Source organism: Chlorocebus sabaeus, chromosome 18 (genome assembly GCF_047675955.1).
Source record: "Chlorocebus sabaeus isolate Y175 chromosome 18, mChlSab1.0.hap1, whole genome shotgun sequence".
NCBI classification, from domain to species: Eukaryota; Metazoa; Chordata; class Mammalia; order Primates; family Cercopithecidae; genus Chlorocebus; species Chlorocebus sabaeus.
The window spans coordinates 17854287-17878936 of record NC_132921.1 but is presented as its reverse complement, the minus strand read 5'-3'; the positions used below and the strand labels follow the sequence as shown (position 1 = coordinate 17878936).

The following is a 24650-nucleotide window of genomic DNA, read 5'->3' as shown; positions in this document are numbered from 1 at the left end:
CTGTGTCCCAAGAAAGCTAGGACAGTCAATACTTTAATAGAGTGTTCGTCTTCTGCTTGCGGCTCCGACACTGTGCCTTTGTGCCCATAGTGTGCAGTCACCTATTGGATCTCTAAAAATTGCCACTGAAATGGTTGTTAGTAAAACGGGAAGACCTAAATCTGTGATTATCACTCTTAGTCCATAGTGTAAGTTAACATATCTCCCTCTTTCTCATCTAGAACAACTCTGCTCATGGTGATTACATGCAAAATAACGAGAGCAGTTTAATAGAGCAAGCCCCAATACCTCAGGACGGACTTACCGTGGCACCTCACAGAGCTCAGCGAGAAGGTATGCTCTATTTTTTGTAAACTTAAAGCATTAATACATCAAAAAATTACAGGGTGCTCTTTACGCTGATTAACTCTACACTTTTTACTCTCCTTTTTGAAGTGGAGAGGTCCTACTGGTCCTAGGCTTCGCTCAAGAGCCAGTCCTCCTAGTTCTGCCATCTGCGCGCTGGGTGTCTCCTGCGCCACAGCCCTGCTTGTCCTAGCATACACGCAGTCATTCTGCTCTGTAGTCCGTTGTCTTGGCTGGATCTTAAACCTGGTTGCATGCTTCTGGGGGGGCATAGACCCCCAGAGTATTTAGTATAGTGCTTTATTTGTAGAATTGAGCTCAGTGTCTACTGAAAAAGTGAATTTTATACAAGTTCTCTGTAAGAGTGAACAAGTTACTTATAAATCCATTCTTCCTGCAATAATGCAGTTTTTAAGAGGGCTGGAATGAATGGATGGAAGAACATTGCCATCTGAACAGGAATGAATTCAAATATTCTTTTGTCTTTGCATTTGGGGAGCCATTAACCTGTTCTGGGAAAGAAACTGAAATGGAAAATGCAGACTGCCATCTGGGCTTTAAAATAGCCAAGGATATATGATAAGCGTCACACTCAGTTATAACAATTTTGAATTTATGTCATTATGTCTCCTTTTTTTCCCGGTAATAATCCATTTTGTGTAATACATTTTTCCTCACAGGAAAAATAGGTCTGAATGTTTAATGTTGAACATAAGTGTTTACATAATGACCACTTCTATTCAAGACTATCACAGTACTCCTATCTTTCCAGCTAAACTACTTTAATCAAACTACTTCAGCTAAGCTCATTGAACATACAAATAACCTAAAGTGGAGTTGGTTTTACAATGAAGGTCCTTTTTTTTTTAATAAAAATATTTTAGAAGAACATAGTGATTATATCAAAATGCTGACAATTAACTGTAAAGGTGGCACCGTAGATGATTTTTCTTGTATTCCAACTTTTAAAAAGTGTAATACATGATTTTTAGTTTTAATATATGAGGGCTGGGGGGTACTTTCACTGTGGCCATTCCTCACCACATACTCTTGTCTTCTCTTACCTTGATTCTGGTACCCAACAGCAGACAGAACTTGAAATCATTGCTGAAGCTGTGTTCCCATATCCTGTAGTGTCCTAGTGGCTTTTTCTGCCAAGTGAAATTGGGTTCTGACCAGATAAAACCCAAGATCCCCTACCCTTTAGCCCAGTGATTTGAAGAAGTAGAGCAGCTGCTTTATTTCTGGATATAAGTTCAGAAGATTTTTATTTAATGGTGTCATCCTTTAACTTAATATAATAGCTTTTGGAAACAGCATACCCTCCCATCACCACTTTGGCTCTTATACTATTGTACAGTTCTAAGGAGTTACAGGCTCTTGCCTGGCTTTTTGAGATTTTCCATTGTTTCTGTCCTCAACATTTCTGGCCCGCAAAGGGGAAATTGGCCCACAGGCAGGCCACCAAATACTATATATTTGGGAAGCTGACACAAAATACTGGCAATGTTATATCTTTTGTTTATTATAAATGTCTTTTCCCCTGTGTTTTTCTGTATCTTACGCTTCATGCCTTCTCATTGCCCACCTTCCATGGTCTTTTAACAGCCTTACTCCTCCTCTATGCTTTTGTCACTTTGTGTATTCTACTTTGTCTATTTTAACTTCTTCCTCTAAGGCAAAATGAATGAATGCCCCCCTTTTCCTCCATCTGCTGCTCTCCTGAATCCAACAGTGTACCCCCCAATTCTGTTGAGTTACTTTTCTAACCTCTTCTTTGCGATCTTTAGCATATTCATTATCAGCCTGATATTATCTCCCTCATTATCCTGAAAGTTTGGTTTCTTCTGTTTATACCCTGAACAGCAGTGTCTTCAAGTCCTTAGAGTAGAGTACACTTAGTAGATTGGCTCTTTTGAAATTGATTTGTTTCCTAAGGTGGTACTTTTATTAAAGGGGTTGTAAAATGGATAGCTGGGGGATTTATACGTTTGCTTACTTCATAAATAAACTGATTAGTTCAATTCAGAGTGTTTTAAAGTTTAATATAATTTATACTTTTTCATCTCTGTAATGTGAAAAAATTTTGACACAATGAACCTTTATTGTAATGTTCAGTTTATATTTACCATTACATGATATTGAAGGTTACATTTGAGAAAAATAATTTTTAAATTCCCAATTAGAAATTTTTATCAGCTTGGTATATTACTTTTGAGTAGTTTTTTTAAAAATTAAATATAAAACTAGATATTTTCTAATTTATACCTACTATGTATTGATAATTGAAAGAACCATATTTAGTTGATATTAAAATGCCGTATTTGTGGTCATCTGTGTAACAATTTGGAAGATTATCATTTGGAAAAATACCTTAATTGCAGATACCTTTTATTGTTATCCTTAATATCTTTGGTGTTAGCTGAGTGTTTGAAGTTAAACACTCAGCATGTTGTATAGGTATAGAAAAAAAATGTTTTCATGGGTGGATGGCGCATCGCTGTGCTTCCAGTTTTTTTGTCTTTTTTTTTTAAGTTCATGATTTAAGACCAGTCATAAACATGAAAGTGAGTAGCTTAATTGTTAAGCACTTGTCAACTTTTAGGGTTACTTTAGGTAAGTGAAATGTGTCTGTAGTCTTTGTAGCACAAGTCAGCGCGTGTTTTTTTCTTTCAGCTGTACACATTGAGAAGATAATGTTGAAAGGAGTCCAGAGAAAAAGAGCTGACAAATACTGGGAGTACACTTTCAAGGTAAGCCATTTCCCCACAAAAGATACCTCACATGCTGTGCTCAGTGATCTTTGGGAAAACTTGGGGTGGGAAAACTTGCTAATTTAAGGGAAAAGGTATATGTGTTTGTTTTTAATTAAGAGAATGTATTGTTTTTTGTCATATACTACTGAATGGTTTGCCACGTTTTTTTGAAGTTACATCACATTAAAATAACCCTGGCTATTTTATTAAAAAGAAGAACCTTAGATATAAGGACACAGTTAAGATGTAGGATATATCTTTAAAAGTGCCATTGTTTTTTAAGTCAAGATCACAGGCATTGTTTTCCCTGGCATTTTTCTCCTCCTGTTTGTTCTTTGTGACGCTTTCATTCCCACTTCATTGCCCTGTCTTCTTACTCATGATTGGTTTTGTTGCCTGTCCTTTCCACAGCTGGGATTAGCTCTAGAGCCCAGCTCTGATTCTTTGCTCCCAGGTGAAGACTTTCCATGTCTTCTTTCTGCCCGTCAGCTGTATTGGGAATTCCTTGTTCACATCTTCCTTACTTCTCCCTGCTTGAGCTACAGCCCTTTCTCCTCAGGTTGGATGGCACACACCCTGAAGCCAGGTGGAACCATGCCACATTTTTGTGCATCCTCACTTCAGTTCTTCTCCAAAGGCATTGCTTGCCAAATTTTGGCTGTCCCTCTCTCATGGAGTTTTCTCCTTCATCCATGGTACTCTGCCCTTGTATCTTTCACAGATCTTTCCAGTAGATATTCTCATGGAGAGCAGGAATCTTCGTCCTCAGCCATCCCACCATGTCTGACTTGCTCGTTGAATGAATTTCAGAACTCCAGCTTTGCTCTGAGGGAGAAAGATCCTCAGTTTGCAAGATTTCAGCCCTAATCTCCTGGTGTCTTACTGTGGCATGCATCTCGCTCTTTGCTCTCCATGCTCAGGTTGGCCACTTTTGCTGCTGGAGCTCACAGCTTGCCTTCCTGAAGGCTTCACTGTCCTCTTGCCTGAAATGCTCTTCCCCCATTCCCCCAGACCGAGGACAGGCCACCTTCTGGCTCTAAAGCTCCCTCCTCAGAGATCCTTCTTGACACCCCAGCTCATGTGCATCTCCCCATTCTTGTACCATGCCCTATGCGTTTTCTTCAAAAGCACTGATGGAAATTCTTATATATTCACTTGGCTTTGATCTGTCTCCTGCACTAGCCTGTGAACTCAGTCAGTGGAGACTTAACTGTCTTGTCCATTTGTGCATCCCCTGACACAAGAGTCAGAGCAATGCCCAACACAAGTAGCTGCTCTGCAAACAGTTGAATACTTAAAAATCACTTAAGAAATGTGCCAGTTAATAAAGATATTAATTTTAGACTCGTAGATAGAAATTTTTATCTATTTTAAAGTATCTGATTACTTACAAGTTGGTAAGGTCTAGACAGTAGCATAGGGCAAATATTTATTTAGCTCAAATAATTATAGTGTAGAAATTATTAGGGGGCCACAGTTGAGTCCACTGGATGAAAAGCATCGAGGAGGTGGTGGGTGGGGTAGCACAAGAGATGTCAATTCTGACTCTTGCACCTACTTAGGGTCACACCTCAGTAACCTAACTTGTTTGAACTTGTTTCTCCAGCTCAAAATGGAAGTAATCATACCTGTCCCTAGCATCTTAATAGGATTTTAAAGATTGAGATAAAGATGAAGTCTTTTCTAACCATAAATTCCATAAAAATGTGAAATGGTACTACCAAAGAGGGCAGTAAACTCTAGGGTATATACTTAATAAGGATGTATACATAATAAGTTTCAGGAGATAGAATTTTTACCTTTTGAGTGGCAAAGATTTGTACTGTTGAAAGTGTCATTTTAGAGTTCTGTAAGTTCATAGAAAATAAACATATCCCTTTCTGAAAAATTCCTAAACATCATATTTTCAGATAGGTTTTAAAAAGTGTCATTTTGAAAAGAGTTATTAGAACGTTTTTGAGTAGCATATGTCAACGTGCAGTTAATTTTACTAATTTTGAAATTATGACAATGCCAGATTAACTTTATATTTCTAATTGTTAATCTTAGTAAAATTTAAGTAAGGCCCTTTGTTTTTGCACATGGCTTTTTTCTAGCCAGTTCCTGCCTAAGGAATAACCATATAATATGTGTGTTTTTTTTAAATCAGGTAAATTGGTCTGATCTTTCAGTCACAACAGTAACAAAAACCCACCAAGAACTACAGGAATTTCTACTGAAGGTAAAAGTATAGATTTTGTTGTTAAAATGATTTTTATATAATATACAGAATCCAGAAACCTCAACGTCAAAAAAAAAAACAGGAAAATTAAAACATATAAATAAAGGTTGGCTCAGAACTCTAAATGAACATTAGCTGTGGAAAACGTCATCTTATTCTAAACATGTTTTCTTACCTGACATTACCAACATAAGGAAATGATGAAGGGATTTCTACATTTAAAAAAAAAAAATGGAGGCCGGGTATAATGGCATGCACCTGTGATCCCAGCACTTTGGGAGGCTGAAGCTGGAGGATCGTTTGAGGCCAGGAGTTCCAAGACCAGACTGGGCAACTTAGTGAGACCCTGCCTCTACTTGAAAAAAAAAAAAAAAAAAATGGAGCCCTGTTCCTAGTTTCCTGCAGAGATGTGCATCATTGGTGGCTGCTTGCAAAGGGACTTCTTAGTAGAGAATGTGTTTGCAGAACCAGATGAGGCTTGCTTCCGCTTGGTGGGAGTTCTCAGATTTCACGACTATTCAGCTATGCACTTCCCTGAAATATGTCTCCATTTCTTCCTTCTTTGAGTTCCAGCTCCTCCCCACCTCACCCCGCATATGATAGAATCTCCAAACTACTGGGAATAAGAAGATAATAGAAACATTTTATTACAGACTTTTCAGAGGTGAAAGGTATCTTAGATCATTTTGTTCAAACCATCACCTGTTTCTTTTATACTAATATGATTTGATTGAAAAGTGGATAGAAATAAATATCAAAAAGAGAGAATAGGTATAAATGGTTGATAAATATTCTTTTTCAGTAAGCAAATATTTTAAAATTTATTGTTAGTAGAGAGATAAAGCAGAAAGTCCAGAAACATTCCCAACTCAGTTACTAAGTTTTGGGTACAAGTGTAGTTATTAAACATATATGATATTTTGAGGCTAGTGCTAGTTTTAGGTTGTCTGTCACCGTAAGTATATTCTTTTCAGATCATTCTTAAATCTATGAGAGACCATTTTATTCATCAACTTGTAGAGCTTTGAATAGCACATTAGATGCTGGTTCCTTGAGGAAGACTGTCGAAGTGTGAATTCTGCTGAATTTCTTATTAGTCCCTGTGAATGAAGTAGTACCCAGGGATGACTTAAATAGTTCCATTTTCCTCTGGTTTATTATAAACTCGGCTCTGTCAGTTAAGGGTTGAGGACTCCTTCTCCCACTCATTAGTGACCTGCCTTGGGTAAGGTTGGGGGATAAGTGTTACTCATTTCCAGATGCCAGAGGCCACTGCCTGTGACATGTCAGCTCTGGACACCTTGGCGAGGGAGACGGCATGGGTCTATGAGCTTCTGGCTGCTGTGCTCAGTCATGGTAACAGTCGTGAGGATGCCAGGGAAGAGTTGCTCGGGCCGGGGCAGGCTCCATCTGCCAGGCAGTGGACCCCGCTGGAGAAAATGAGTGCCTGGATGAGGTTCTAATTACAAAGGCAGCTAAGCAGGGCTGCCTCACCCCACCTCCACATACTTTTACAATCTCTTCTAGTTATTTCTGACTTTCCTCTGAACAGAAGAAATTTATCAGGTGGGTTAAGGAGCAGCCTGTTTTCATTTCCCTTCTTCTGTCCTTCCCACAACAGAATTGTGGGCGGGTGGCAGGAGTACAGAGCTGAGGCTGAAGAGCCCTGAAAAGGGGGGGTCCAGACCGAGTGACTTGGTGCCAGTGTGTGTGTGAGGTCCTGCTTCCCTGTCCCTCATGCTGAGAGAGCATGCAGCTGACCGCCAGCTGGGGCTTAGCACATGGAGTCTGCCTTCTACTGGCTTTCCCTCTGGAAGCTTCAGCTGTTTGTGCTTTGACAGATTTCATTGCTTCAGTCGCCCATTTTTTCTAAAAGCTTAGGTGCTTTAAAACAAATACAACTCCAAATAAGTAATTCACTCTTCAGAATCACAGCAATTAATGAACACCCTGCTTAGCCAGTATTTGAATATAATGTTTTTCTCAAATAGTATAAGTGCCTCTCAATTACATGAAATAATCTGCGACATTGTATACTTCTGTAAACACACTGCCTATTGTATGATACTTTTCCAAGTTTACCTTATCCTTTTTTCTCTTTTACCTTCCATTTAACATCATCTGCACAAGTTCAGGAGCGGCCAGGTTCAGTGGCTCTTGCCTGTAATCCCAGTGCTTTGGGAGGCTGAGGCAGGTGGATCATCTGAGGTCAGCAGTTCAAGACCAGCCTGACCAACATGATGAAACCCCATCTCTACTAAAAATACAAAAAATTAGCCAGGTGTGGTGGTGGGCACCTGTAATCCCAGCTACTCTGGAGGCTGAGGCAGGAGAATCACTTGAACCCAGAAGGTGGAGGTTGCAGTGAGCTGAGATTGTGCCATTGCACTCCAGCCTGAGCGACAAGAGCAAAACTCAGTCTTTAAAAAAAAAAAATAAAAAAAAAAAAGTTCAGGAGCAAAATCCGTCCTTTTGACATGTGCAAATGAATACCCTTTTTATTCTGTAGACCCTATTGACCTGTACTTCTAGCTTGCCGTAGTGTGGAAATGTGATTTGGAGGTCAATATTTCAAGTCTTTTTTTCCCATACAAATAGCAGCCTCTGTCCTTTGCATCCTGGCCCCCTTCACCTGTTTTTGTGGGTTTTGTTTTTTTTTTTATTTCTTTTCTTTTGAGACAGAGTCTTGCTCCATCACCCAGGCTGGGGTGTAAGTGTAGTGACACCATCTCGAGAGGCTCACTACAACCTCTGCTTCCCCAGTTCAAGCTGTTCTTGTGCCTCAGCCTTCCAGTTAGCTGGGATTGCAGGCATGCACCACCACACCCGGATAATTTTTGTATTTTTAGTAGAGATTGAGTTTTGCCATGTTGCCCAGGCTGATCTTGAGCTCCTGAGCTCAAGCAGTCCACCCACCTTGGCCAAATGTGCTGGGATTACAGGCGTGAGCTACCATGTCTAGTCCCGTTTTGTTTTTCTTCTTAGCAGTTAAGCTGTCGTTTCTCATGATCAGAAAGAATGTCTACTCTTACGCAGCCAGGGTTTTTGTTCCTTCACTGCAGTATCAGGGTTCCTAAAACAGTGCCTGGGGCACAGTGAGAGTTTGAAAATTTGCTGAATGATTGAATGAACAAGGACTACTACAAACATTAGATTATCCATTGGTCTCAGCATATTTAGAGAGCAACATTTGTAATAGCTCAGTGCAAAAACCTTTCATTCCTCTGAACTTGTTCTGAGGCTGAGCTGGAGCTCTGGAGGTGGGAGGCTGGGTTTGCTAGAACTAGGATTGAACGGTGAGAAAATTCAAAACACGTGACTAGAATATAAAAGACATGATTTTAAACTGTGTGTGTGTGTGTGTATATATATATATTTTTTTTTTAAGCAAATGAGCATTTCTTTAAGACCCTGGAAGTTGAACATAAAAATCACTTGAAAATAAATCAGTTTGCACATGCTGATGACTGCATACCTGCAGTCTGCCCAGCAACGTGAACAGTGTCACTGAACTGTGAATATTTATACGCTGTTGCCTTCAGTGTTCAGTACAACCATCAGTGATTTGGTGGTTGAAATAGACTTTTCACTGACACTGGTTTTCTTTGGCCGTGTACAGATATTCAGTATAAATTGTGTTTAAAATGGGTAGTAGGATATATGCTTGGTGCTATTAAGTCTGTATTAAAATGCTAATATCAAAATATAAATATTGAAATGAGTGATTTCTTTGTTTGGAAAATGGAGGCCGGGTGTGGCGGGTCACGCCTGTAATCCCAGCACTTTGGGAGGCCACAGCTGGTGGATCATCTGAGGTCAGCAGTTCGAGACCAGCCTAACCAATACGGAAACCCCATTCTCTACTAAAAATACAAAAAAAAATTAGCCAGGCGTGGTGGTGCACCTCTGTAATCCCAGGTACTCAGGAGGCTGAGGCAGGAGAATCACTTGAACCCAGAAGGCGGAGGTTACAGTGAGCTGAGATCATGCCACTACACTGCAGTCTTGGTGACAGAGCAAAACTCTTATCTCACAAAAAAAAAAAAAGATGGATAGATTCAGACCTTGTTTCTCCTGTTGGTGGTCAGAGGGCATGATTTCCACAGTGGGTGTGTGGAATGCCGACAGAGCCTTCCATCTGACCAGAAGGGACTTCATTCTGACAGAGCATCTTGATCTTGCAGTCTCCTGTGCCACAGTGCGGGGTGCTTTATGCTACCTTTGCTAAATTTCTCATTTCTGAATTGACTAAAAGTATTTACTTTTCATAAGAAAATTTGCTTTGGACTTCTCAGAGCTCAATATGTAAATCAACAATCAGTATATATTTTTGTATTCCTGTGGCTTCTCAGATACTGTTATTGGTTCTTCTCTGTATTTTAGTGAAAATGCCAGTAATAGCACAGATTAGTTATGAAAAGTCAGATTTAAAACTTTGAATTTTTCAAAGACTTGAGAAGTTGGCTTATGAATAATCAATTTACTAGGATTTTTAAAAAGTAAACTGATGACATTTTGTTTAAAATCTAAAATTTTTTTTGGCCAAGTGTTGATTTTTTTGTGGTTTCTAGCATATTGATCTGATTGCCTCAATCATGTGAGGCACCTCCAGTGCGTGGTTTTTATATAAATAAGTAATATTGAGGGTTTCTCACCTGTCTCTCATATTCATTTCTTTACTTGCTGCATAGCACTGGTGATCTGACATTGCCTGAGAGTAAAACATGAAACAGGAGGCACAAAAGTGCTAAGGGCAAAGGCGCAGATAACACTCCTTAGGATACTATTCCAGGGTAAAAATAGTACTAGCTATGCTGAACAGAAGAATCTTCACCTTAACTCGAGAACCTTAGCATGGGTGTCATTTCAGTGTGGCATGTGGAGCCAGAGTGTGAGGTCCATGCAGGCGTCCTCCTGTCCCAGGAACATGTTGAATGCTGTGGGTTGCCCTGCACTTGGGGGAGCCCTGAGGTACGATGAGAAGATGGTGCATTTCCCAGTAGGAAAGGTCTGTGCTGCTTCATTATGGGGTCAGGTGTTATGAAGATTTGGGAAACAAACTGCTTTTGGGAAAATAATGAGCAGGAGGTATTAGTCTTCATTTTATGCATCTGACTTGTAACATATTTACTAGTAAGTGAGAAACTTAACATTGGATATTGTGGTTTTTCTTTTCTAGCTTCCAAAGGAACTGTCTTCAGAGACTTTTGACAAGACCATCTTAAGAGCCCTGAATCAGGGTTCCTTGAAAAGGGAAGAACGGCGACATCCTGACCTAGAGCCCATCCTAAGGTAATGATTTACCTAACGCCTATTTCAGCAGCATGCAGACAGGACAAAGCGCCACTCCAAATGGGGTCTTCAGGTGGGGGAATCATAGAGATCTTTCTCTGGCGTACTTCTTAAAATGGACATGTTATCCTTGTGCTATATAGGTCTAGGCTCATAGTAAAAGATACCAAACTAGTTTTATCATTGTACTCTTTAGTTCTCTCATATCATAAAAGTTAGTTGCTTCTGAAATATGCAGATATTGAATAAAGCCTCTTATATTCTTTATAAAATACTTATTGAAAGAGGCCTTTGTCCAGGAGCTCCACTTTGAAGAGATGTTTTATTTAAGTTGTCAAGTGCGTGGGCTGGTGGGTGGGAGACTGAAAGGCAGCCCTGCTTTCCAGCACCTGCTCTTCCTGGCCGTTGCTCTGTTGGAGCCTTGGTGCTGCCAGAGGTCAAGGTTTTGCCCACATGAGGTTGTTGGGCTTGTTGGGAAAGACCCGCTTAGATGAGATGATCTTGGATTAATTCCGGGAGCCTCCCATGTGCTCACAAAGGAAGAAATTGAAGACACAGGCGAGGCGTGTCGTTGGCGGCACGGGGGCCCTGTGGAGGCGGGATGAGTGTGGATGTAGGGAAATGTACTTGTTTCATGATGGGAAGTTGAGGGATCTTTTGCCCAATTAATGACTTCTCTAAAGTAAGAGGTTTGCTTAAGAATGGGTAGGGATCACATGCTTGAGAGTAGAGGGGATGTAAATCATTGTGTGGAGATCTGGAGGACAACCTGCTGAAGGAAGTCAAGTCAGCTGGGCAAGGTGTGGAGTCCATTTGAGATTGAAGATCAATACGTTATCGTGGTATTGGTCTGTCCTGTTGTGTGAGCTGTTTTTTAAATGTTTCCGGGCAGCTCAGGTCCAAGTGTCAGGAAAGTGGTTGTATGAGTCCTGGATGGGGCTTTCTTGGATGTGACAGCAAGACAATGAGGCAAGGAAATTTATGTTCAGTTTTTAACAAATGATGGACAGTTACAAGATCTAATCTGGACTGGGAAGTGAAAATAGGTGAGTCTGCTAGAGTGGAATGAACTGTGCTTGGAAAACAGGTGCCATGGGAGTAATCGGGTAATTAAGCAGTGAGGGTCTCATTGGGATGAGAGCGAGGCAGCTGGGTGAGTGGATCTAGAGGTGATGGTGCAGGTCAGCGGATGGTTTTGGCAGTCGTGGCGCTCACCTCTCTGAGGGCTTCCCTGTAGGAGGGACATAAATTCAGGAATAATGGCCAAGGAAACATGCTGTTTTACTGGAAACTTGCAGTTATTAATAAATACATTACATAAAAACCAGTGCTGGAACCTATATGGCTTAGGTTCAGGGCGTAAGTAAGACAGCCTATCATCTGCCTTCTAAACTTGAGGTGGTCCAGTTTGGGAAGCCGACTTCCCAAGGGAGAGCAGAGGTGTGTGTCATTGACTGTTGCGGCCCCCTCCTGAGCAGGGAATTGGGACCAGTGAGTATTCTCAGGATGTGCGAGGCTGAAAAGAAGGGGATGTTTGCTCCCCAGTGGAGACAAGCAGAAATCTGGGAGTGGGAGAGTATTTTCATTGTATGGCAAGATCTGGGGTGTGACAGTGGAAGTAAGATACTAGAAGAAGATAGGAATGTGAGGAAATTACTGGGGAAAAGGCGGCCAAAGAGCCTTGTGTCAGGTGGGTCACCCATGCAGACACCCATGTGGTCGTGTAGGCTCCCAGCATGACAGAAGATTTGGAATGGAGGAGACAGGCCAGGGCCAAAATTGAATATAAGCATGGAAGAGTGACCTAAAGGTTGGTGCGTGACATAGACTAGGTCCAGTTGATGCAGAGCGGCTGAGTGGCAGGTTGAGTCAAGGGAGTGCAGGCGCATGCATGCCAGGAGGTTGTGGGGAAAGGATCAGCTTCCACGTGAGTGGCAGTGAGCACAGTTGGAGCCCAGGGGCTGGGCAGATTGTATCAGAAATAAGGAGATACAGGCTGCCTGCACAGAATCTGCATATTTGGGGAATCTCAAAGGGCACAGGGGAAAGATTGAGAGAAAGAGAGGGAGAGGGCCAGGTACAGTAGCTCACACCTGTAATCCCAGCACTTTGGGAGGCTGAGGCAGGAGGATCATTTGAGGCCAGGAGTTTGAGACCAGCCTGGGCATCATAATGAGACTCCGTTTCTACAAAAAATTTTACAAATTAGCCAGGTGTAGTGGCATGTGTAGGTCCAACTACTCAGGAGACTGAGATGGGAGGATCACTTGAGCCCACGAGTTTGAGGCTGCAGTGAACTGTTAGTGCCACTGCACTCCATACTGGATGACAGAGCCAGAGCCTGTCTCGGAAAAACCCTTGATGCCTGTGTGTTCTAGGAGATATGCTGAACTATGTGGTTCAATACCATTGACTGCATTCTTTGTACGACTATCATGTTTCAAAAGTCATTGCTGGCTCCCGTTCTCTTTTTCCTGTCCCTTCTGACCAGTTAAGTCCTAAAACCACTCAGTGGGGCAGAGCAAGGTAGACAGCAGCATCAGGATAGGAGGATGTGCCCTGATGGACTGGAGAAGGGGACCTGTGTGGGGTGAGGAAGCCATTCTGTCATGGGCGATGGTGGTGGGAGGCCTGGCCCATGTCACAGAGCTCAAAGAGAGTGAGGAGGGCAGATGCGTGGAGCGATGGCCTAGCAGGCCATTGAAGCCTAGGCAGGGCCAGGAGGGCACCCGTCCAGGGGTTGGAAGGGAGCAGCAGCGACAGAGGAGAGAGCCTGCTGTAGGGGATTGGAGCAACTGTGTAAATATATTCAGGACAGTGAGAACCAGGTTTCTTTCTTTTGGAAAAGGGCGTTATCCTATGAAAAACAACAAAACCAGGTTGAACCCTGATCCCTAGAGTGTCTGATTGGAATTGAAGTCATTGGTGTGAACTCATGGTATCTAGTATATGCAGATACAGAAATAGAAATGGGTGCATATGTGTGATTCATTGAAAGGGTCTGAAAGTAGCAACATCCCAGTAACAGTGGGCATACCTGTGCCCAGACCTTGACTTCTCTATGTGATTCTCCATTAAAAGGAACTAGAGCTCCTCTAAAAGGAACTAGATTTCCTTGAAGTTTTGAAAAGCTGATTTCAGGGCTGGGGCAGGAAAAGTACAAGATGAGCCTGTGGTGCCAGAAAACACGGGTGTACTCAAAGAATGATCCAGTTTTGTCAAAAAGACAGAGCCAGCTTGACGGGGCTTCTAGTGTCACATCTAGGGTAAATAGAACATCAGGACAAATAATAATAGTACATTGCATAAAATAGGAAACCGTGAGTCCATGTTGAAATAAATAATAAGTGAATAGGTTGAGTGTTTGAGGAATAGGATATTTACAGTATCGAAGTCCTTTCCCAGAATTTTTTTCACAGAATAATGCTTCTTAATCATAAAGGGAGAAGGAGTAACTTGAGAGTGGAGAAGCCTTGTCATGCACCATTGTAATCAGCTGAAATGAACTTATCAGTGGTGGGCAGTCAGCATCTCCTCCATGAGACAGGCTGCAGCAGAAGCACACAGCCCCACTGCTCTGTTCTTGCCAGGAATCTAATTGCTGGGAAGCCTCAGACAAACCACCACGGACAGCATTCCAGAGTATACCTAGCCTGTCCTCTTAGGTGCGACAGCTGAGTGTGGTGCCAGATGCTGAACTGGATCTTTGATATGAAACGGGTCAATTGGCAAAACTTAAATGGGAGCTGAGAAATAGAAAGTAAAAATTGGTCAGTGTTAATTTCCTGATTTTGATTGTAGGAGAATATAGGAAATACTGATGTCTTTCCAGGAGTTAGCCATTATATCAGGTATTTATGGTTTAGGAAAAAAGCCTTTGTACTGTGTTTGTAAGTTTGGGATTTTCAGAAGGAAAAAATTAACTATTTCTGGAAGGAGCCATTTTCAAAAAATGGCTCTCAGCTAGGACCCCAATTAAAAAGTAAGCGGCTGGGCACAGTGGTTCATGCCTGTAGTCACAGCCCTTTGGGAGGCCAAGACAGGAGGATTGTTTGAGGCCAACAGCCTGGGCAACATAGTGAAACCCCATCTCTACAAAAAAAAAAAGGTAAAACTTAGCCGGGTGTGGTGGTGCACACCTATAGTCCCAGCTACTCCAGAGGTGGAGGTGGGATGATCACCAGAGCCCAGGAGCTTGAGGCTGCAGTGAGCTATGATTGCACCAATGGATTCCAGCCTGCGCAACAGAGTGAGACCCTGTCTCTTAAAAAAAAAAAAAAAAAAAAAAAAAAAAAAAAAAGTGTGTGTGTGACTCCTTGTTAAAGCTTTTAGGATTCTCCTCAGCTTTGATCATACTTGGCCTCTTGTGCGTGTCTGTGTGTTTTAAGCATTTTTACTGTAAAGATGTTATTAAAGCTAATTTTGAAGAACGCAGAGGTGTGTACAGAGAAAATTTCCTGGTTTCCCATTCTCCAACTCTAACAGCTAAAGAAGTCTAACTTTTCCAAAATTTTCTGTGCACATTAATGCCCTTAGATTTATGTGTGTGTATATATATATTTCGTTTACTATCCAAACGGAAGTATTTTATACATATTAATACTTTTCTGCCACTTTTTTCTTTAAATATATTGGGACATGGTAACATCAATACATGTAAAAAGATGGCTGTTTTATTTGCTACGTAATATTCCTTTTTAGCTGAACTGTAATTAATCAGCATATTTTACGTCCATTTTAGTTGTTTCTAAATATTTTTAAACTATTACAGTGTACAGGTGTATGATTATTTTTTTACTTTTCATTTTTATTAATTTTTTTTTTTTTGAGACAGGACCTCGCTCTGTTGCCCAGGCTTATCTCAAACTCCTAGGCTCAAGCAGTCCTCTCCAGGTATATATTGTTAACACATATGGATACATTTATCTGTAAGATCAATTTATAGAAATATTTTAATTGGTCAAAAGTGACATGTATTTTTAACATGTACTATTTTCAAACTATTTCTAAAAAGGTAGCAGCACTTTATATCCTCTGAGGCCTCATACTTGTATCTCCCACCTGAGCAGGCTCAAAACATTCTCAATTGCTCTTCTTCGCCCATCTCAGAAAGACAGTCTGATTTCAATTTGTGTTTGAGTAGCCTTTGCCGCCTCCATGTGAATGGCCTTTTCAGCCCTTTCCATGCTTTATTGGTGTCACTGATTGGAAGAGTTACTTGTTAGATAAAGGAAAGAGCCCTGCTTGCGATTACTTCATGACCATACAGGTGTTTTAAATTTTTATGTAGTCAGATTTATTGATCTTTTCTCTTGTGGTTTCAGTGTTTTATGTCATGCCTAGAAAGACCTTTTCAAAGATATGTTTGAAAACATATCTGAAATATGTTTCAAAAAAATATTTTTAAAATGTTTTCTTCTGATACTTCCTTTTAAAAAAAAATCTTGGATTCATTTGTAATTTTTTTTGATGCAAGGAGTATGGTGGGGATTCGTATCTTTTCCCAGATGGCTCGCCTGTGGCCTCAACACCATTAATAGGATGTCAGGACACTTCCTTCTCAGTTTGTGGGTTTTAAATTAGTAGGTCATCCTTTGTGTCTCAGAAGTGTAGCAATTATAAAGGAGGGGGAAGAAAGGAAACTGAGAAATAGGAAATGTTTATAAGTGATGAAGATCTTGGTTGGTACAGGACACACTGCATTTAGTCTCAAATATGTTATAGGTTAGAAAATGAAAATACGGCCTGAAATGTGCATTTGGGGTTGGATGATTTCTGTCATGTCAAAATGTAACCTTGTTTTTCTTATTGATTTATCAAGTAGTTTATGGCCACTTTGATTTTTTAATATCAGTATAATTGCCGTCTTGTGGTTATTCATTAATGAGCCTTGACTTTGGTTTGTATGCTGATTTCAGTCCCCTGCCTTTATCTCATTTGTGGTTTAAATGTAATACTCAGTGTTCCTGTAGTGGATGTGTACATAGGATTTGGAGTTATATCTGGGCTGTTCCTTGGGACTCAGGCCTTGAATTGAAGGTGTGCCTGTGCTTTTGAACGGTTGGTTTCTAGCATGACTGGGTGTGGGTTCCACCACTGCCTTTGGATTTTAAAGTCAGCCTTAGGTAATATGTTCAGACCTGGAAATCTAGATTTGCTCCTGAATTCAGATCTCAGTTCTTTCACCTCTTAATTTCACCCATGTCTTCCTATTGAATGTTTACTTTCACATTAGAATACGAAGAAGCAATCTTGCATGATATACAAGGCAACTTTGGCCCATAAAGGTCATCTGTTGGTATCTGATTTTGTAATTAATCTGAATAATAGGTCAAAAACCTTGGGGGATAAATTAAGAATTAAAATTTAAAATGAGCATTAAAAGTGTTCAAAACTAATAGAATGGGATTTGTACGTTAAGCACCTAAGTAGTAGGTAGGGTGACTGTTTATCTGTGTGTACTATTTGATTCTCATAACCATAAGAAATTGGAAGTTGAAAGGCTAACTGTTTAGGGTGCTTCAGCTTATAAGTGATTGAACTGGTATTCAAATCCAAAGTAAACTTTCTAGTAGATTCTGCTCTAATTGTATGTCCAAGAACTCTTTTACAGGTACCACTGTCAGAAAGACCTCCAGCAGGAGTCTTTTAATTACATAAATAAAATATGAGGAAAGCTGGGTTTCAAAGATAACTTTGACTCATGGCATGATACACATTCAACATGAATCATCAGTCAGTCATGCCTTAGGTTGTAGAATGTATGTATAATATATGATAACTACGTAATTGACTGTACCATATTTTCCAGGACTCTTAGCATCCCAAACTTCCCAACTTCCCACTTTGAGAGTGTGGGAATGTCCCTTAATAGTGCAGCCAAGGCCGGGCGCGGTGGCTCAAGCCTGTAATCCCAGCACTTTGGGAGGCCGAGACGGGTGGATCACGAAGTCAGGAGATCAAGACCATCCTGGCTAACACAGTGAAACCCCGTCTCTACTAAAAAATACAAAAAAACTAGCCGGGCGAGGTGGCGGGCGTCTGTAGTCCCAGCTACTCGGGAGGCTGAGGCAGGAGAATGGCGTGAACCCAGGAGGCGGAGCTTGCAGTGAGCTGAGATCCGGCCACTGCATTCCAGCCTGGGCGACAGACCGAGACTCAGTCTCAAAAAAAAAAAAAAAAAAAATAGTGCAGCCAAAGGCCAGGCTCGGTGGCTCATGCCTGTAACCCCAGCACTTTGGGAGGCTGAGGTGGGCAGATCACCAGAAGTCAGGAGTTTGAGACTAACCTGACAGACATGGTGAAACCCCGTCTCTACTGAAAATACAAAATTAGCCAGGCATGGTGGCACATACCTGTAATCCCAGCTACTCAGGATGCTGAGACAGGAGACTCGCTTGAACCCGGGGAGGCGGAGGTGGCAGTGAGCTGAGATCGTGCCATTGCACTCCATCCTGGGCAAAAAGAGCAAAACTCAGTCTCAAAAAAGAAAAAAAGAAAAAAAAAACAGTACAGCCAAATGAGGAGAAGAACACCTGTGAAGAAGAGTAAAGAAATTGCAGTTGTTTTTCTGAACAGAAGGGTGGCTGTTGGACCACTTGGGTAAAGGCTGGAATAATACATTTCTGGGCCAGAATTGAAACCTTACCATTAGATTATACAAAATTATAAATGCACCTATTTTGTCAATTCTTGCAAATGAGTTTTGTTAAATGTTACTGACTTCTTGCCATAGGAAATACGTTAGAAAATAATACTCTTTTCTACAGGAAAAATATTTTTCCATACGTGAATTAAACTGCCACTTAAGTCTGCTTTATAATTGAAACTGAGCTCCTTGTGGATTAACATTACCTGAAATTAACAAATCTCTTTTCTTTTTATATGCAGGCAGCTATTTTCAAGTTCATCACAAGCTTTTCTACAGAGTCAGAAAGTACACAGCTTCTTTCAGTCCATATCATCAGACTCCCTACACAGTCTCAGTAAGCATCCTCTGTCCCTCTGTGGAAGTCTTTTTTCTTTGTTGGATTTTATTGCTTTACCATGTCATTTTTTGTAGGTTTGTCACTTTAGTTAAAGTTAAGGAATAGTGACATATAATTATTTGTCATTTTTAATGAGTTTTACACTGCAGTTTTAAAGAAAGTCATGTATAAAAGCTAATATAACAGAGCAGACTGATTCCAAGGTAAGGTCTGAGTCTCTAGACTTTGGGGTGTGGCCAGTCCTTCATTTCCTGGGCAGGAACTGTCCCGTCACCGGCTGGGGACCTTACAGTGCCACGTGCTGGTGTGTGATCCAGTCTGTCTTCCTCCTGTCACCTGTTTCCAATTGACCTTTCTAGCCGATCAGACAGAAAACATTAGCCCTGTTCTTCTCACTCTGCCTCTTTGTTTTCATCACGGAAAGGACAACCCGTGCCAGACAAAGGATGTCTTCCTTTATGTCCCTTCCTTACCATCCCCTTGTTTACAGTTAGGCCTTTCTTTCATGCAGGGACTATTAAAGGTAAACCCTCACTCTTTTCTCAGATTCTAGTTTCCCACTCTAATGTATCCCTGGATTATCACAAGGATAAATGTGTTAAATTCCTGGTTGGTCTGAAATTCAGGCCCCACTGTGACCTTCCAGGAGCTTCCTTCTGCTCCCTGTGCTCTGTCTCCCAGCACGCCCAGCCATTGCCTGTCCTGTGTCTTTGCTCATTTGTACTTTTACTTAAATATCCATCCTTTTGTCATAGTCTGTTAAAATCACACCTGTTTTAAGGCCCAGCTGAAACATCACCTCTTCCATGAAGCTTTGCTAGTTTTTCTTATGTTCCGTATTTTGAGTTTTGCCCTCTTGTTTCAGCTTTCACCACTGTCTGCCTTGTGTTTAATTTTCTACACATCTACCTCAGCCTGCCTTTTACAAATATTTTGTCAGTAACATTGGCATGTCCTTTAGCAGAATTTCTGCTGAACTTCAGGCATAGCTACTATGGCAAGGAACATTTTTCTTTTTTAAAACTGTCCCTCTGCTTTCAACAGAGTCATATTTTCCTGTATTTAAAGGGGAAAGAAAAATGCATATTTCCTCAATTTGAGGTGGGAGAAAAAGAGGTTAAAGAATAATATGATTGAGTGTTATATAGGCTAACCTTTAAAGTTTCTCTAAGTGTGTTAAATGCTAGTGTAATTATCAATCAGAATTTAAAATGTGACTCTTTATGACTAGTTGACCAAGACACAATGCACAACTTTAGGGTTAAATTTATGTCTGAATGATAGCAACGGCATTTATTAAGAGAATCCTGATCATTCTGGAGCTATGTAGATTTAACCATCAGTGCTTTTCCCTGAGCCAAATGTGAGTGCTTTGTTTTGAACATGTATCAGTAGCATCAGTTTAATTTCAAAAAGGCATTGAATTGAGCACAAAGTTAAACTTTCAGTTCAGATGAACAGGCTGCTCAGGAAAACTCACCCAAGTGAGGAGTTCATATATAAGTAATAAACCCATCTTGAGGGCGTGGTAGTGTTTAAATTACATGAGCAGTGCTAAAGAGGTTGGTGGATTTTGTTTCAAGTTTGTAAAATTAAAACACTGTATGAAAGTACAGAACTTGAGATTGTGGGAAATCTTGTCAGCCTAACGTTCATGCATATCTGAGTTGTTTCACTAGTGAATACACTGTTTTCAAGGCTCATTTGCATACACTGTTGGGTTTTTTTTTTTTTAATTGACAGCTTTACCTTTTTATTCTCTGGGACAGAGAGCATCACTCCATATCCTGAAAACTAGCGCTGAAAACAAAACAATGCTAAAGTCCTGAATGAGTTAAGATGTTGAACTGTGGAGTCCTTCTGGCCTGTGTTTTAATGGGGAAGTAATCCAAAATGTGTTGCATGGGCCAGTGCTGGTCCATAAATTGCTGGTTACTGTTCTGTAACACGAGAACAGAAATTGAGAGCAGACACTGAGAGATTAACAATTTGACAGCGCCACATTATTTTATTGTATTTTACAAAAGTAACGATCCACAGCAAACTGAAGATTTAAAAAAATAAAAACTGAATCTTTACCACACCACAGATGTTTAAGAGGCACATTTCTACTTTATTTGCTCATTTTCTCATGAGCACACTGGGGCTGACAGATATGAAATGACTTGCCCCGGTCAGTCGCTCTTCAGGGAACAGCTGGCTCCTTGATCACGGTTCCCACTCACAGTCTAGTGCTTTGGGCAGTGTCAGCTTGCCTTCTCACTAGTAGCCATGTTTTCTTCACCACTCACCCCCCATTCATTTTCCTTAGGTAAAAAAAAAAATTACTTTTTTTTTAAAATAAAGAAAATATTTGTTTTCTTTATTTTAATTTTCCTGAAAAGTTAATAGTATTGAATACTTCCTGCAGATAACTTACAATCCTCTCTGAAGACTTCTAAGATATTAGAACACTTAAAAGAAGACAGCTCTGAAGCTTCAAGTCAAGAAGAAGGTAAATGTAGCTTCACTAGAGTAAATCATTCTGCCTGCTGATAGCACATGGATAGAACAGTTAAGGAGTGGAGAAATTGACATATGGGAATTGGAATGTGACAGAGGTTGCATTACAAATAAGTGGAGAAAGAATAGACCGTTCAATAAATGGTGTTGGCACAGTTGATTTTCCATATGAAAAAATAGGTATAATTAGATTTCCAATTACATCATGCAGAAGACATTCAAGTGAATAACAATTTATATGTAAAATGTAAAATTTACATTTTTAAATGCTGATTTGGGAGGAGAAGCCTTTCTTGAACCAAGTAGAGCATGACCACAGTAGAGATCTTACTAAATTAGAGCTTCCATGTGACAAAAGGAACCATACAACCAGGAGACAATCCATAGATTGGGAGATGTTTGCAAGATACTCACAGATAAGACTGTATCCGGACTATGGAAGGATCTTCCTAAAAAGTCAATAAGACAATCAGCCCAACAGAAATATAGGTGAAAGACATAAACAGGTGATTCTGAGATGAGGAAACCTAAACAGCTATTACATAGTGTGCAGCCTCACTGGTATCAGGAAAATGCAGATGGAAACAGGTGTCATCTCACGCTCAGCAGATTGACAAAACATTTTGGAGTCTGACATCAAGCATATGAAGCAGTGGGAACTCTCAGGCACTGCTGATGGGGTTATAAATTGGCACAACTATTTTGGACAGAAATTTGGTGCTGTGTAGTAAAGTTGAAGATAATTTTATGCTGCTGTCCAGCAATTCTGCATCTATGAACATTGTTATACACTTGCAAAAGGGGACATGGGCACAGGTCCTTGAGGCAGCATTGTTTGCAAGGGCAAATACCAGCAAATTGCATGAACATTTCAAATGTTAATAAAGTTATAAATAAATATAATGTCTTTGTACTAGGTAGCAATTAAAGGATATTTTTAGTACAGTTGGCTCTCCATCTCTGCATTGGTGGGTTTAACCAACTGTGAGCTGAAAGTATTTGGGGGAAAAAATTATTTTTCTTGTCATTATTCTCTAAACCATATAGGGTAACAACTATTTGCATAGCATTTACATTGTATTAGGTATTATAAGTAATCTAGAGATGATTTAAAGTATACAGGAGGATGTGCATAGATTACATGCAAATACTGAAGGACAGTTGTGTATTGAAACGTGTAACAGCTAATGTGTTTATGAGCACACATATATGGATAGTTAGAACTTGAACTAGAATGTTTCAACAAGTAAGGTACTAGTTAGCCTCTAGAGAGATGAGGGGGAATGGAATGGAGGAAGACCTTCAGTCATTCCTGTGATACTCTGTTTCTTAAAAGAGGCAAACATGGAGCAGTCTGGAGGGTGGTGTACCTGGGCATTTGTTATATTAACAAATACAGGTTTGAATGTTTGAAACTCTTCATTTTTTAATGGTTAAAAAGTTCTATCTGAAATTGGATGTTTTAGTTTTGTAGGGACATGCTCATAATAGACTTTCATAGTTTTGAACAAGATTGATTTGCTCTTAGGTGGAAGACATTTGAGAGGATATAAAAGGTAATTCAGAGTTTACTGTGTTTTTGAAAAATTTGCTTAAGATACCTTCTTTGTTGGCCGGGCACGGTGGCTCAAGCCTGTAATTCCAGCACTTTGGGAGGCCGAGGCGGGTGGATCACGAGGTCAGGAGATCGAGACCATCCTGACTAACACGGTGAAACCCCGTCTCTACTAAAAAAATACGAAAAACTAGCCGGGCGCAGTGGCGGGCGCCTGTAGTCCCAGCTACTCGGGAGGCTGAGGCAGGAGAATGGCGTAAACCCGGGAGGCGGAGCTTGCAGTGAGCTGAGATCTGGCCCCTGCACTCCAGCCTGGGCGACAGAGCAAGACTCCGTCTCAAAAAAAACAAAACAAACAAACAAAAGATATCTTTTTTGTTGAGAAATGCTTAGAAGGGCTTCATATAGTCTGTCACCAGTGGTTATGATCATACAGACTAGTAGCATCCTACTGTTGGTTTTTGCTGCAGCATTTAATTTAATAAGTAATTTTTTCCTCTCCTAGATGTATTGCAGCACACCATAATCCACAAGAAGCATACTGGGAAAAATCCCATTGTGAAGTAAGTATTCTCTTTCTAAAACAGAAAGTGCTTTGGTACATTTTAATTAAATTTCTGATGTATTTGGCTATAATTCTGTCATTTTGCTACTTTTTATTTCTCCACTTTTTCTGTTTCCTTTTCTCACTTTTTTTTTTTGCCTCCTTTTGAGTTGTTTTTCATCTCTACTTTTTTTTTTTTTTCCCTGTTAGCCTTGATAGTTTTACAGTGTTTTAAAATTCTTCTAGTGGTTACCCTAGAGATTATATTACGTATCTTTGACTTATTAAAGTTGGATATTTGTGCTTGTACTGGTCCCAAACTATTTGAGGACCTTAGATTACTGTAACATCATTTATTTCCCCCTAACTTGTAAGCCATGGCTGTCATACATTTTAATTCTCTGTATAATTTTAAACCCCATGAAACCTTTTTGTAGTGTTTGTGTACTCATTCCTTCCTGTGTCTCTGAGCATCCACCTATGATCATTTTCCTTCCAACTGAAGAACACTTGAGTATTTCCTATAGTCACATCTGCCAGTGATGAATGTACTTAAATTTTTATCTGGAAAAAAATGTTTATTTTGCCTTCATTTTTAAAAGATACTCTTGCCACATGTGGGATTCTAATTGGGCAGTTATTTTCCATGAGCTTCTTGAAAGTATAGCTTCCTCATCTTCTGGTTCTCCCTTTATTTCCTTGCATCTTATTCTCTCTGCTCACCTCCAGTTTCTCCTGCAGATCACATAAAGCCATCTGTGTGATTTCTGACTCATACCACGTTAGCACTCTGCTCCTCAAGTAGGAGCCGTGACTTTCCATGTTCCGCCTCAGGGCCTTGGCTGCTCACAGAGGAGGCTGCCTCAGTCCTTTTTGAGTCTGTCATTCTGGGAGGGCCCAGAGGCTCGGAGCTTCTGATGCTTCCAGCCTCCACTGTGGACTCTTCATTGCAGTCCTTTGCCATTTCATTCTCTCCACTCCCTTGCTCCTGCTTTTTGGGATCTTTTCACAAATAAACTCTGTTATTCTGGAGTCTTCATTTGAGAGGAACTCACACTTAAGTCGTCTGACATCCAGAGTTTCGATCGGTCTTACTGCTGCTCTTTTGAAGATAATATGCATTTCCCTCTGATTGCTTTTAAGGTTTTGTTGTTGTCTGGTTTTTGGAATTTTTCCTAGCTTCCTTTGCATGAATTCTTGAATCTGTAGCTTGATGTCTTTTGATTTTAGAAAACTAGCTTTTACTTCTTCAAATATTTCTTCTCCGCTTTTCTCTTGTTCCCTCTTCCAAGACTTCAAATCCTTGTATGTTAGGTTTTTCACCATGTCCCGTTTTTTGTTTGTTTGTTTGTTTTTTGAGATGGACTCTTGCTCTGTCATCCAGGCTGGAGTGAAGTGGCATGATCTCAGCTCAGTGCAACCCTCCGCCTCCCAGGTTCAAGTGATT

General features: G+C 40.4%; 1 protein-coding gene across 2 annotated transcripts in view; it reads left to right on the top strand.

Moving 5' to 3' along the window:
• Positions 1 to 24650, top strand: part of ZCCHC2 (zinc finger CCHC-type containing 2) — a 59217-nt gene that overhangs the window by 17891 nt on the left and 16676 nt on the right. The window contains exons 2-8 of one of the 2 annotated variants that reach the window (XM_073006250.1): positions 222 to 333; positions 3022 to 3098; positions 5251 to 5322; positions 10502 to 10614; positions 18505 to 18599; positions 21013 to 21096; positions 23165 to 23222. In XM_073006250.1, the coding sequence (XP_072862351.1) occupies positions 222 to 333; positions 3022 to 3098; positions 5251 to 5322; positions 10502 to 10614; positions 18505 to 18599; positions 21013 to 21096; positions 23165 to 23222 (611 nt within the window). The remainder of the gene's footprint in view (positions 1 to 221; positions 334 to 3021; positions 3099 to 5250; positions 5323 to 10501; positions 10615 to 18504; positions 18600 to 21012; positions 21097 to 23164; positions 23223 to 24650) is intronic. The other variant, XM_073006251.1, reaches the window with a different exon arrangement.